Genomic DNA, 11943 nt, shown 5'->3' with positions numbered 1-11943 from the left:
CGATCTTAGTTAGGAATAGGTAGGTGGATTCGCTTCTCTATCACTCCATTCCGTTGGAACCACTCTAAGGTTGTTTTGCTAKAGTGACATGAAGCGAAAACAGGCCAAAAAAAACGTGGACAGTTCATGTTGGCTTAGAAATGGAAGCAATCTATTTTGAAACATTCCTTAGCATATATAGTATTTTGTTTTTGTATGTACCCGATATAACGAAGGATCTGCTCCTTTTACCACCACTACAAATTGCCTGCCCCATAAGAAATTTCTTTGGAAATTTTGTCACCTTTTTGGCTTAGAATTTTTCAGCAACATTTCCTCAAGTATCGGCTGTATGAAATTCCTGTCCAGGTAACTAAGAAAAGTCCGCTAAAACGCAGGTCTCGTCGACCATTATGCAACATTCGAATTTCGTAATAAATCTTTCGTCAGCTTCTTGGTTCGTTGTTTTACGGCTTCGTTCTTGACGGCGTTTCTTTCTGTACCTGGCACGTCTTTAGTCCAGCTTCCTTCTTTGTCCTACAYACAGCCTTTCTTGCCATTTTTTTTGGAACGCCATTCGCTAAATTGTTAAACAGTTTCAACGTCATATTAATAAATACATGTCTCGTTCCCAGTAATAATGCGTTTATTGTATGTCCGGTTCTCAGTTACTCTGTCAAGTTTTTTTTTTTTTGTGATTTCTGCTCGTTGTCGTTTTTGCAAGAGATGGAACACTTTTCATCAAAAAATATCGATCGGTTTGCGTGCCCAATTAAAATGGAACAGTCCGGATCAAACTTGATCAGATGGTAGAAAATTAATTAATTTTATTCTAAGGATTTTTAAATTTTTCAGATTCACTCCATGACAATATGAAATCCACGAAAATATTTTTTTAGCCCTCAACCCGTTCGGGTCAAATTTGGTCAGATGGTTTAAATTAATTCATAGTTTTCTAAGTGTATTTGAATTTCTCAGACTAGTTTCAYGACTTTGAAAATATATAATTTCTAGTTTTGAATACTAAAACATCCCTTGTTTTTCTCAGTGTGGTAACAAAGGTTGAGGTKAATGTTTTTCTACCATCAAACCAAGTTTATGTCGGTAAATACGTTGCGTATCTTTATCAAATCATTTTGCAGTTATTTTAGCGGCAAAAATATTCTTGAAATAATTTGGAGTAATGCTGTCGGTCTGACAGTTATTGGCCGGATAATAATTTTGGTCCGTTCTAGTTACGTAGATCCGACGAAGAGATTTTTATATCAAATCATATCAAATATCAAATCAAATCATAGGGTAACCGTAACCCTACATGTTAAAGCGAACTTATCAATAGTTCTCTCTTGTCTAAAATGCCCCAAGTGGTGTAAAATTCTTTATCATCTCAYCTATTATAACTTTTTTTTTCGACAATCACCGTCGCATTGTTTTTGTCCAGCTATAGAAACTGTCCACGTATGAACTGTAGCAAAAACGCGTGTTTTCAGAGACAATTTGAAGAAAATACTATAAAATAGTGTCCGTGTCCGATCATTGAAGCGTACTCATAYCCGGGGAAAGGAATTGGTTTTGYATGAAAAYATTGTTGAAAACGTTGATGTTTATGAAGTTTATATGGTTATGGAAGAGGTCGGGTTATAAGAACATTCCGCAATGAAAAATATCACTGTATATGTAATYCATAATTCAGTTGTTATTGTAGTTGTTGCAGTTCGACACATGCACATCAGTTGTAAGTGTATGACTCTTCAGCAATAATTTTTTTGCTACACAGTGTGTTGCTTGATTCACGAGTAACACGTACGCCTCGCCAAACATTGCACAGTTTTCTTGCCTTATCAGCATTTCTCATGCAATTCTTCTGTTACATATTATATATATTCTATAACAATGTGAGACTTGTTACCAAATGCCATGCTGCTCACTAGAATTATATAATTACCTATGTTGCTTTTATTCGGAAATTGATGCGTGAGACATTTTAGTGTGCAAGAGCAATTTTATGAAAAATTTTCTCGGAAATTATGCGAAAGAATTTTGAAAACACAGCAGCTTTGAAMGTGTAAAACAATTACTTCCAACGAAATTTAATTATTATGTTTACTATAATAATGTTATCTAGCCCCATACAACGCAACAAGGAGAGAAAGTGAGAATTGTACTGTTTCATAGAATGTTTGACAGACACTTTAGAGATCCTCTACTTTAGGTGGGTTAATAAAGGGTGTTTTTGGCATTTATTTTCTGAAGATTATCTATTTCAAATGTTTGCCGCGGCTACGTCACAGATGGTCCATCCRTTAAGTCTAATTTTCGATGACTCGTTCGAGCATTTCGACTGGTAGCTGACTAATGATAAGCGTGATGTTTTGCTCCTAGGTTTGTATGCCCACAAAAAAAAGTATATCGAGTGATATCACACGATCTTGTGRACCAATCGACAGGCCGAAACCTTGAAATTATCTGCTCACCGAAATGTTCTCTCAATAAATCCATTGATTGTCGCGATGTGTGGGAAGTGGCGACGTTAAAAAGGCATCAAAATTTCCCTCAAACACGTCGGATATTCTTGGAACTTTYAAARAGCCCATAGGGCGATGCGATGTCGCTTGGTTACTTTGAGCGACTTCAATTCTTGCACAAGCTGTATTTTTTACGCTTTTACTTTAAGATCTCGAAGTAAAATGCCGCAAGTCATTCCATACGTCAGTCGAATTTGAGTATTTTCTTCACTGCGTGCTGGAATAATGAATGCTGGGTCTCAAGATGGATGATGGTATTGTGAATAGTACTCTCAGTTGGCCGACTATRTTGGTCATGCCGGCCAAAGTAATGGTCTAGCCAGGATTAATGGTCAGAATGGTTTTGATTTGTGTTTCATGGGATTTGCAAGACAACATCTACCATGAGCCACACTCCAACGACCAAACTCTTAACCTGTCAACATTTGGTTTGTCTGAAGAAACAAATCGTTCAGAACCAGCCATTGAAATAATCTAGTTCTTGAAAAACAATACCTTGACATCTGTGGGAAAACTCCAACAAATTTGGTTGCAATCACGCAATCCTCATCAAGCCTAACAGATTTCGTAGTTTCCAAGGAATTAGTATTTCTGTGTTCTACTCGTATGTAAAACTTAATTTATTTCCAAAAYGCTTGAGATTTGCTTGGTCAGATCTAGCAAATTTGAGGAACCGAGCCAGTTTTTCTAAAGAATTTATAACAAACAAACAATTTAAACCTTCTATGAGTTATGATTTTTTCAGTTCTGGAACGTGACTGAAAACAGAAAGGCATTTTCGCTAGACTATCGAAGGAACTTTGCGAAGAACTTAACTTGATTTAGGTAGAAATTGTAGGGTGGCCATGTGACCAGGATCCAAGACAATTAATATAAGATACTCTACAAGGGATTTTGTAATCGAAGATTCAATGAGATATGAATCACTGAAACTTAGATACTTCCTAAGATATTAATGAAGTTAAAAATCCATTCTGAGTGACTWAGCATAAATTCGGAAGGGAGTTTGSTAGTGTATGCGTAATCAAGTCAGGAACCTTGAGAGAATCCTTCATCTCAATTGAGGTTACGTAGTCGTTGCTATTAAAAAAAACTCAGATCACAAATCTATTGGTACAAGAACCTTGGTATAATCCTTCTTCTCTATTGCAGTGTTATGGTCATCGCCTTTAAAGGTTTCCAGATCTGAACCATATTGACAAGAGGCATCTTGGAAGAATCCTTCATTCCCTATTGAGGTGATGTAGTCATTCCTTTTAAAAGAATTCAGATCTCAAATATATTGCTACTAGAGTCCTTGCTAGCAGCATTCATTATCTATTGAGGTTATGTTGTCRTTCCCTTTAACAGATTCCAGTTCTCAATTGTATTAATACTAGGCAACTTAGTAGGATTCCTCGTCCTCTAATTACATTTTTATGATGAAATCTCTAATAATCTGTACATTCTCGGCGCTAACGCAGTGGCACTTCAAACTAAGTAGCTTCTATTTCTGGTCTACCGCCCAGCCCACTTGACAACCAGACACAGATATAAACCTACATACATACTATATATCATATTTATCTCGAGCACACAGAGGCATACACTTAGTTGTTATTACATAAGTGGGCTCCAGCATTCGCCTCTCATGCTGTCGCTGTCGTTGTCATCTATGTTGTTGATTAAATGTTGCATGCAACATCTACCATTTAATTACCCACATTTAATTGCCACCATTGGAAATGAGTAGTGTACATATGTATATAAATATGGAAGTGTGCAGGCAACTTAAATAATATCTAGCTAAGTTGGCTGGAAATAAAATGTTGCCTGTCATAATTTTCCAGTCAGCGCATGCGATTTTTTTCGCCACATTTTGCGCATCTTTGTCGTACAGTGTTGCATTGTTTGTTGCAAYATTTGTTTGTGCGACTGTGATTTTGTTTTTATTTGTGTGGCATCCGTTGCATTTGCCGCGCCACCGGCCTGTCCGTCATAGTTGACGCTTCCGTTGTTTGCTCCATTTTCAGACGAGTTTCTGCGGTCTGGCGGTTCATTATTTTCATAATTTTTTTTTTCGCACAGCTCTCTTGGGATTATGCTGTGAGTTCTACGTGTGGACATACATACTTATGTGTAGTATATAGGTATGTGGGCAAAAGTAAAAATTGAATCACTGCATAAAAATGATGCTAATGTTACCCAGCTCTTACGTGCGTCGGCTTGTTGATCGTCGTTCGTTAGTTGTGCAAGYTTATGTCAGAAATGTCACGTGCATTACGTGTGCAGTTATTTAGTTMTTCTTCGCACCAAGACTGCGTGTTTAAGTTTACGTTAAAGAAGCTAAAATGAACTTTGATGATACAAAATTGACTTGCACCGAAGCCACTTCGGAACCACACTACATTTTAAAATTAGTAAAATCTTTTTTAAGCTGCACGAAGAGCTTTTTATGCTTTTAGCTAGTAGGGATTAAATTTATCCAAGCCTCATTTTATATCTGATCACAACACAAAAAAACGATAAAAAAAAAAAACGATGAAAAACTTCTTTTTCAAGTATTTTAATATAAATCCACAGATTGTAGCCTTCAAATAAGCTTCTTTTAAGTCAATTTTCCATCACTTCTTATAAACCCCAGCTTGAGTCTGGATTCCAATTCTTTCAGAGATTTTTTTTTCCGTCTCATTTTTGGAGCAAGATCAGCTTGATTGTTAGGTCAGGTTAATCGGGTAGACCAATAAGCCAATCATRAACCAGTTTTGGTCCTTTGCGATACCAGATGCAGTTTAGTTGCTAGCTCCATGAGAAGTGGTCATCATTTCGGTTCCCTGTGCTTGACGTAAAGTTTAACAGACTCTGCAGCCCCACCATTGATATCCTCTTCAATGTATCATAGCGCTGGGATCCCGGATGCTTACAGCGTTGTCTTGCCAATGCGRGACAAGTACACAAGARATGCTCCATTRTTTCCCTGCTAACCTGCTTCAGATATTTSCTGCTGTTTTCTCGATCTGTCTGCACAATCCTGCGGACGTGTGTCGCCACCAGGCAGTGACCAGTTAGTATTCTCATCATGTTACTACAGACTCTTCTATCGTTTGCCAATAGGAATTTTGCGCACTGCTGATCTACCGTTTTGCACATGACTTTTGTGCTTTTCCACCCAGGGCGCTCGTTCCATCGGCTTTTGATTTTCTTTACCATATCTTTCTTTACCTTCTGTCTAGATCGTCGTATAGACAATGCTTGGGTTTCTCAATGTTGATCACGTTTTCGTATGTTAGCCGTGCGCCATTCTTAGGAATCTACCGTCCTTCGTTCACTATTTCATTGTCCTCGATGTCTTTATGGTCTGGCACCCAGTAGAAGTGAAGTTGCTTACTTCTGGCAACACTTTCCACTATCGCCCTGCTTCGCAAGGCACTTCTAATCAATATGCGATACGAGGTTACTGCCTTGGTTGTTGATTAGCTGTCTACCTATGTGTTGGCTCTGGAATTGCCTGCAGGTGCATAAGCTGTCTCTTATACACATCTGGTTGTTGATTAGCTGTCTACCTATGTGTTGGCTCTGGAATTGCCTGCAGGTGCATAAGAGGCTAACTCCGCTACACAGTTTTCAGCGAAGAGGTCTATAGATGGCAGATTTACTACCAGTTCACGTCCCGTCGTTTAAGTTGTTCTTAAATCTCCCGTTAACCACAGCGCAGCGAGCCTCTGCCGACGTGGTTTTTGGAAAAAATGTCAGGTCTCTTGGTACGAGAATAGCATTGACGCACTTTTGAGATCTTTTGTTAACTCTCGGATGCCAACGTGATGATTTTCCAACACTGATCCTTTAAAAATTAATGTTTAAGCCTGAGTCATTCTTGATCAGTAAATAGGCTTTTTTCCTTCATAATGACCTTCTTTGTACCGCCGTCCTCTAGCGGAGATGGTTTCATCTTCGGTACCGTTTATTACAGAAACGTATTGACGGTCTTTCCCAACAATTACTAATCAGGTCAAGATACGGCCGCAAGAATGGCTCGACTAACGCAAACTCCGGCGCGCTACGGAAAAAACAGTGCTGCTACGGCTAACAAATAGCACATACTCCTCGAAATAAGTGTACAAACAACYACGAATATTCTTAGGACACAAAAAGCTGTAAAACACCTAGGCGTAAGACTGGACTACAGACTAACCTTCTGGGTACAAATCCAGCACAGCACAGGAAAGGCAGCGAAGATCACCTCTCAACTGAGCCGACTTATGGCCAACATAGGAGAACCCAGCCAAAAAAAAAAATAGAAAGTTTCTAATGTCGACGACAATCAGCGTTCCAATGAAGATGGCAGAATGAAAGTCTCAGCAGATGGACGGTCAGACTGTTATCCGGTCACGGTTACTTCAAAAAGTACCTTCACAACATGGGAAAAGTCAAAGAGCCGTCATTCCTACACAACGACGCGACATTCGAAACGTTGTTTTCCAACTCGATGAGGAAAACGGTTCAAACGATCGACATGAAACATTCACAGAACTTTTTTTGGCTATGTTTGTCAAGTAATCTTCGARTGAATTTTGTGTATTATTTCGTTATTTTAGCCCTACTGAAATGTACTATACATTTTTTTAGAGAAACCTCTGGGGAGCCATCATTTCGGCAAAAATGAAAATTTTAACTAGTTCTTCTATAATTACACATTTTCGATTCAGTTTTTGAGATATCGATCTGCAACTTTRAACACGCCTTTTTAATCAMAAKTAGCTAYTTATTTGTTGGAATCGGKGAGATCGCATCRCTATARCATATAGCTGSCATACAAACTGAAGTATCAAAATCAAGTGCTTGTATGGAAAACCTTTTTATTGGACGAGATATCTTCACAAAATTTAACATAGATTATTTTCTAAAGCAACACYATAATCTCCAAAGAAATTATTCAGATCGGTATAGATCAATAGCATATAGCTGTCAAGCATACAGATGTACCAGAAACAAGATCTTGTGTGGAAAAATTTTTTATATGACAAGATATCTGCACTAAATTTGGAATGAATTATTGCTCAAAGAAACTGTTCATTATGGATCTCTGACTGGTCCAGATTTTGGTAGAAGTAAATATTAAATATGTTGTCATGACTGCAGAACATACATACATATGTGCCCTAAGGTCCACTTAACAAAATTAACTCACTCAATTGCACCTTCTGCAGCACTTGCAAATTAATTGCCAGCTAAAAACACACACCACAACGACTACACAATGAAATTTGAAACGCAACAATGACGTACGCCAGCCAACTAAACGATTTCGTAGCGCACCACCCGCCGTTCGCCACCTTCCTAAGCGTAAGCATTTAGTTGTTTAAAGTTCATTGAATGTGGCGGCGACAACGACGACGRCGACACTTTTACGTCAACAATAAACAACGGATTTTGCCACGTAAATGACGTTTAAGCATRCTAAAGTGCTGTAAAAACAAAAACATATGACAACAACAAAAATAAGTGCATTTCATGCAAGCATATTTAGGTGCGGTACAATCAAAAAGCAATTACAAGAGCAAAAGCAAAACAAAAAACAAAGAGAACAACAAATATAACAAGAAAATACATAAAAACAACAACAAAAATACAACAACAACAACAATGCTTACGCTCAAGCGCACTCATTTGCACAAAACTCACTTTAAGCAARTTCATTCTTTAGTTTTCAGCTTGACAAAAGCAATACAACGCTTGAACGCCTCAAAGTAGACAAGGCGTGAGAGCGGAAGTTGCACCAGCGRCAGCGTTAGAGGAGTGTGATGGACTCACTGAATGACTGGCTGACTGAAAGAATGCTAGGATGCACGCAGCCAAGGGAAAAACACCAACAAAGCAATGACGGCAGGCGAAAGAGAAATGTACGCGATGCCTAAAAGTAGACTACAAAATTGTTGGCAGGATTTTTACGGCCTTTCACTGCTATACAGGCATTTGCATATACATACATACATCCATATGTCTTATATGTATACATATATACCACTATATGACATCGGCGTTAGCGTAGCATGGTAGTCAGTCAATTAGTGAGGCAATCGGCCTAGCTTACATTCCAACAAAGCGTATACAAGCCAGCGTGCAGCCTGCGGTGTCATTTGGCCGGAGCTATAAAACTGTAAAGCAGCGTCAAAATTCCGTTGGCCTTCTTTTAAAAGTGAGTGTAAATGCATCAYGGCAACGGCATGTCGTGCAAGCTGTGACAGGGTGGTGGGTAGGCAGCTAGCTTTCGAGGACGATAGGGGTTAAAAGTTCAGCGCATTTTGCTCGTCATTTTCAACACGCGATGTGTTTTTTTTTTTGGTTTTTTGTTGCCTTTAGACGTCATTTACATCCCTTAAGATGATTTTGTTGTTGKTTTTGTATTTTATGCAATTTTTGTTGTTAATGTGTATTTTGTAATTTTTGTAATTTTTTGTTGTTATTTTAATTTTCGATGTTTTTTTATTTTTGTTGTGTGATAATGTGCTGAGAAGTATTGTCGTTGTTGTTGTTGTTGCTAGGAGTTTTTAATCAATATATTTATTTGCGTAATATTCTTAATACTRACCTGCTCATTGATTCCCCAAAACTTGCTAAAGGATTATTGATAATTTTTTTTTACAAATGTATATATACTTTGCTTTTAAATTGCATAATTTTTTTAATTTATCTAGATACACTTATTCTTACTCACTTCTCTGTAAAACTGTTTGCTTAGACATATTTTCTTCTAAATCGTACACAAACGCACCATATGCTTGCATTTTTGACATATTTCACTTCATTCTATCGTGTAATAAATTTTAACGGTGTTTTTTTATTAACTTTTATTTTAAAAACAAATAAACAGTGAATTTATGCTCGCAGACAACGTCGACTGCTAAGCACAACTGCTCGAAACAGTGCCTAAAAGTAGACATCATCTTAAGTGACAGTTAATGTAGCGTTGCCACATTCTGCTTTTTATTTTAATGAAAAAATATATATAAAATAATTTATATTTAATAATTCTAATAAAACACATATTTTAAACACGTTGTAAATAAATATTATTTAGAAAAAAAATCAATTTTCAATATTAAGTTTAATTATAAAAAAAAAAATATCACATATGTATATACATAATGTCAGAAACAGAACTAATTGAATCAATGTACCTATGAGTTTTAATCGCGGTTTTAGCTTTTGTTTACTTTTTACATTTACTTTGTTGGCATATTAACAGAAATACATATTTGTCTTATTATTCYTATTACACATGCACATAAATTTCAATATTAAAGCTCTCACATGGCAACATCACACCACAAAACGTCGRCCAACTTCGCAACTGTCAGCGCAGCCAACTAAAAATTTTCGCCTTCTTTTTCTTTCTTTTTCTGCCTCCATTGACGAGTGTCAGCGAATTTATATTTTTCACTAAATGTAAGCAATAAATGCGAAATAATTTCCAAATTTATATTTAAAATTTGTGTTAAAGTGGTTAYTAAACATTTGTGTATTTATTTGCAGTAGCAAAAATGGAGAACGATGCCGGCGAGTCTGTTGATTTGTACTGCCCAAGGAAATGGTATGTGAACACGTGTTTGCRTTGCTCTATTGGAGCGCCACTTGCTTTAAGCAGCGTGCTAATAWGACAATTTATGTGTACTCGTTTCGTTTCACAGCTCTGCTTCCAACCGAATCATCCACGCTAAGGATCATGCTTCAGTGCAATTGAACATTGTTGATGTTGACCCCGAAACCGGCCGCATGACTGTTGGCTCAAAGACATACGCTATCTGCGGTGAGATTCGTCGTATGGGCGAATCTGATGATTGTATTGTGCGCCTGGCCAAGAAAGACGGTTTGATCACCAAGTGAGTGTACTGAAGTGCGTGGAGGGCAAGCGAAATATACTAATCGTATAATTTATTTGTTTTTGCAGGGCTTTCTAAATGTAGTTGATACAATAAAGTTGCAGTTTTAAGATTTTAACTGAAAAAATATGTGTTGTTAATCAAAATAGTTTACATTTTTTGAAAAGAATAGTGGGCGTGGTTGTCTGCATCGTATGTTTTGGRAATTACTTCGGCATACAAAGTTTAGTTGGGGAGTTATTCTAACGAATTCTTAAATACATATTTTAATTACGAGTTTATTTAAAATTTCAATATGTACTTGCAACCCTGTTGTCACAAACGAGTCTCGAAAATGCAGCCCTGCGTGTTTTCAATTCTGATTGGAAACGAATGACAATTCGTCATAGAAAACAGAGAACGTACATATTATAAGTTCTCTGTAGAATAGCGCAAAAGGAACGGTGAAATGAATTTTCATTGAATGAAAATTACTTGGCGATGCATATTCGGTGAATGCACGGAGTTTTTCGCCGTCGGCTGCAATTAAACAAAAGAAATTAAAAATACTTCAGAAAAAAAGAAGAAGGCAAGAAATGTAAGCGTTTGTGAGATGTCATAATACAATAATAACGAATTGTTTGTGCGCGAGTGAATTTGAGTATTCAGTTGAGAAAAATCGTTTGTGTATTTTGGTGCAGTGCGAAAGTAAAAATTTAGAATTAGAAACGCTAAAGGCTGACAAAGGCGAATAGCGTATAATAAATTGTCTAAACAAATAATATAATAGACATTTTTATTATTAATAGTATTGGAATAATTATTAACGAAACGTAGTGCACATTTAACAACAATAAATAAGTAAAAGCAACAACGTAGCGCTCCTGTGCGAAAATTGCACCCAAGGCCACTTTGCCCAAAATAGATACATGCMAGTGCATCCTATTGGCTGTTTATGTGTGGTTGCTATTGTTTGAAGCGTTACTTGACACACAAAATATAATTACATACATATGTCAATAAGTATTACAAATTTATAACAAAAATTTGCTGCGAAAAAATATTTCAAAACTTGTGTAAGTGCTTTGATGCATCTTTACCAAAAGAGTCTTCAATCATTATATGAAAAACACAACTAACATCGTCGCACGGGCGTACATTAACTGTCCAGTTTATGTAAACGGATTTGTTTAGGATTTTTATCAACATTTATCATTTACATTTGCTTGTTTCCACAGTATTATAAGGTAATTTCATTTTTCATATCTTTGATGTTATGTTTTTATATCAACTCGTGTTATTATTTTTTGTTTTTGTTTATATACACATACTTATCATATTTTATTTATAGCTCAYAAAGCCATTCGTATTAGCAGTATAATTACAAATTTTGAAGYCCTATGTTCCACCTAGGCTATAGAGGGAAATATGTTATCTAAACTTTTTCAATGAACAGCTGTTATGCTGCGAAGTATTAAATATGTATGTGTTTATTGCAAAACATATTGCGTCATTATGACTATTGCACAAGTTTATTAAATGATGATACGACAAAACGCTTTAATCACTTTCGGTTTTCCTTATTAAACCTGTTGTATCTA

The 11943-nt window shown here is 36.6% G+C and overlaps 2 protein-coding genes across 3 annotated transcripts in view; one reads left to right on the top strand and one right to left on the bottom strand.

The window, feature by feature from the left end:
• Positions 1-9244, bottom strand: part of LOC108972805 (ankyrin repeat domain-containing protein 29) — a 49052-nt gene extending 39808 nt beyond the window's left edge. Inside the window, exon 1 of the mRNA XM_018939630.1 lies at positions 9073-9244. The gene's annotated coding sequence lies outside the window, so the exon portion shown is untranslated. The remainder of the gene's footprint in view (positions 1-9072) is intronic.
• Positions 9245-9822: 578 nt separating this feature from the next.
• On the top strand, positions 9823-10490 carry LOC108972847 (40S ribosomal protein S21; the record flags this gene model as incomplete). Of its 2 annotated transcripts, XM_018939688.1 has the most annotated exon segments (4): positions 9823-9929; positions 10017-10074; positions 10172-10363; positions 10432-10490. In XM_018939688.1, coding segments are annotated over 4 exon segments (367 nt in total), but the record flags the coding sequence as incomplete, so codon positions are not given.
• Positions 10491-11943: the final 1453 nt, after the last annotated feature.

Source organism: Bactrocera latifrons, unplaced genomic scaffold (assembly GCF_001853355.1).
Source record: "Bactrocera latifrons isolate USDA-ARS-PBARC rearing strain unplaced genomic scaffold, ASM185335v1 scaffold_43, whole genome shotgun sequence".
In the NCBI taxonomy this organism is placed as follows: domain Eukaryota; kingdom Metazoa; phylum Arthropoda; class Insecta; order Diptera; family Tephritidae; genus Bactrocera; species Bactrocera latifrons.
The sequence above is the reverse complement of the archived record's forward strand: the minus strand, read 5'-3'. Positions and strand labels throughout refer to the sequence as shown.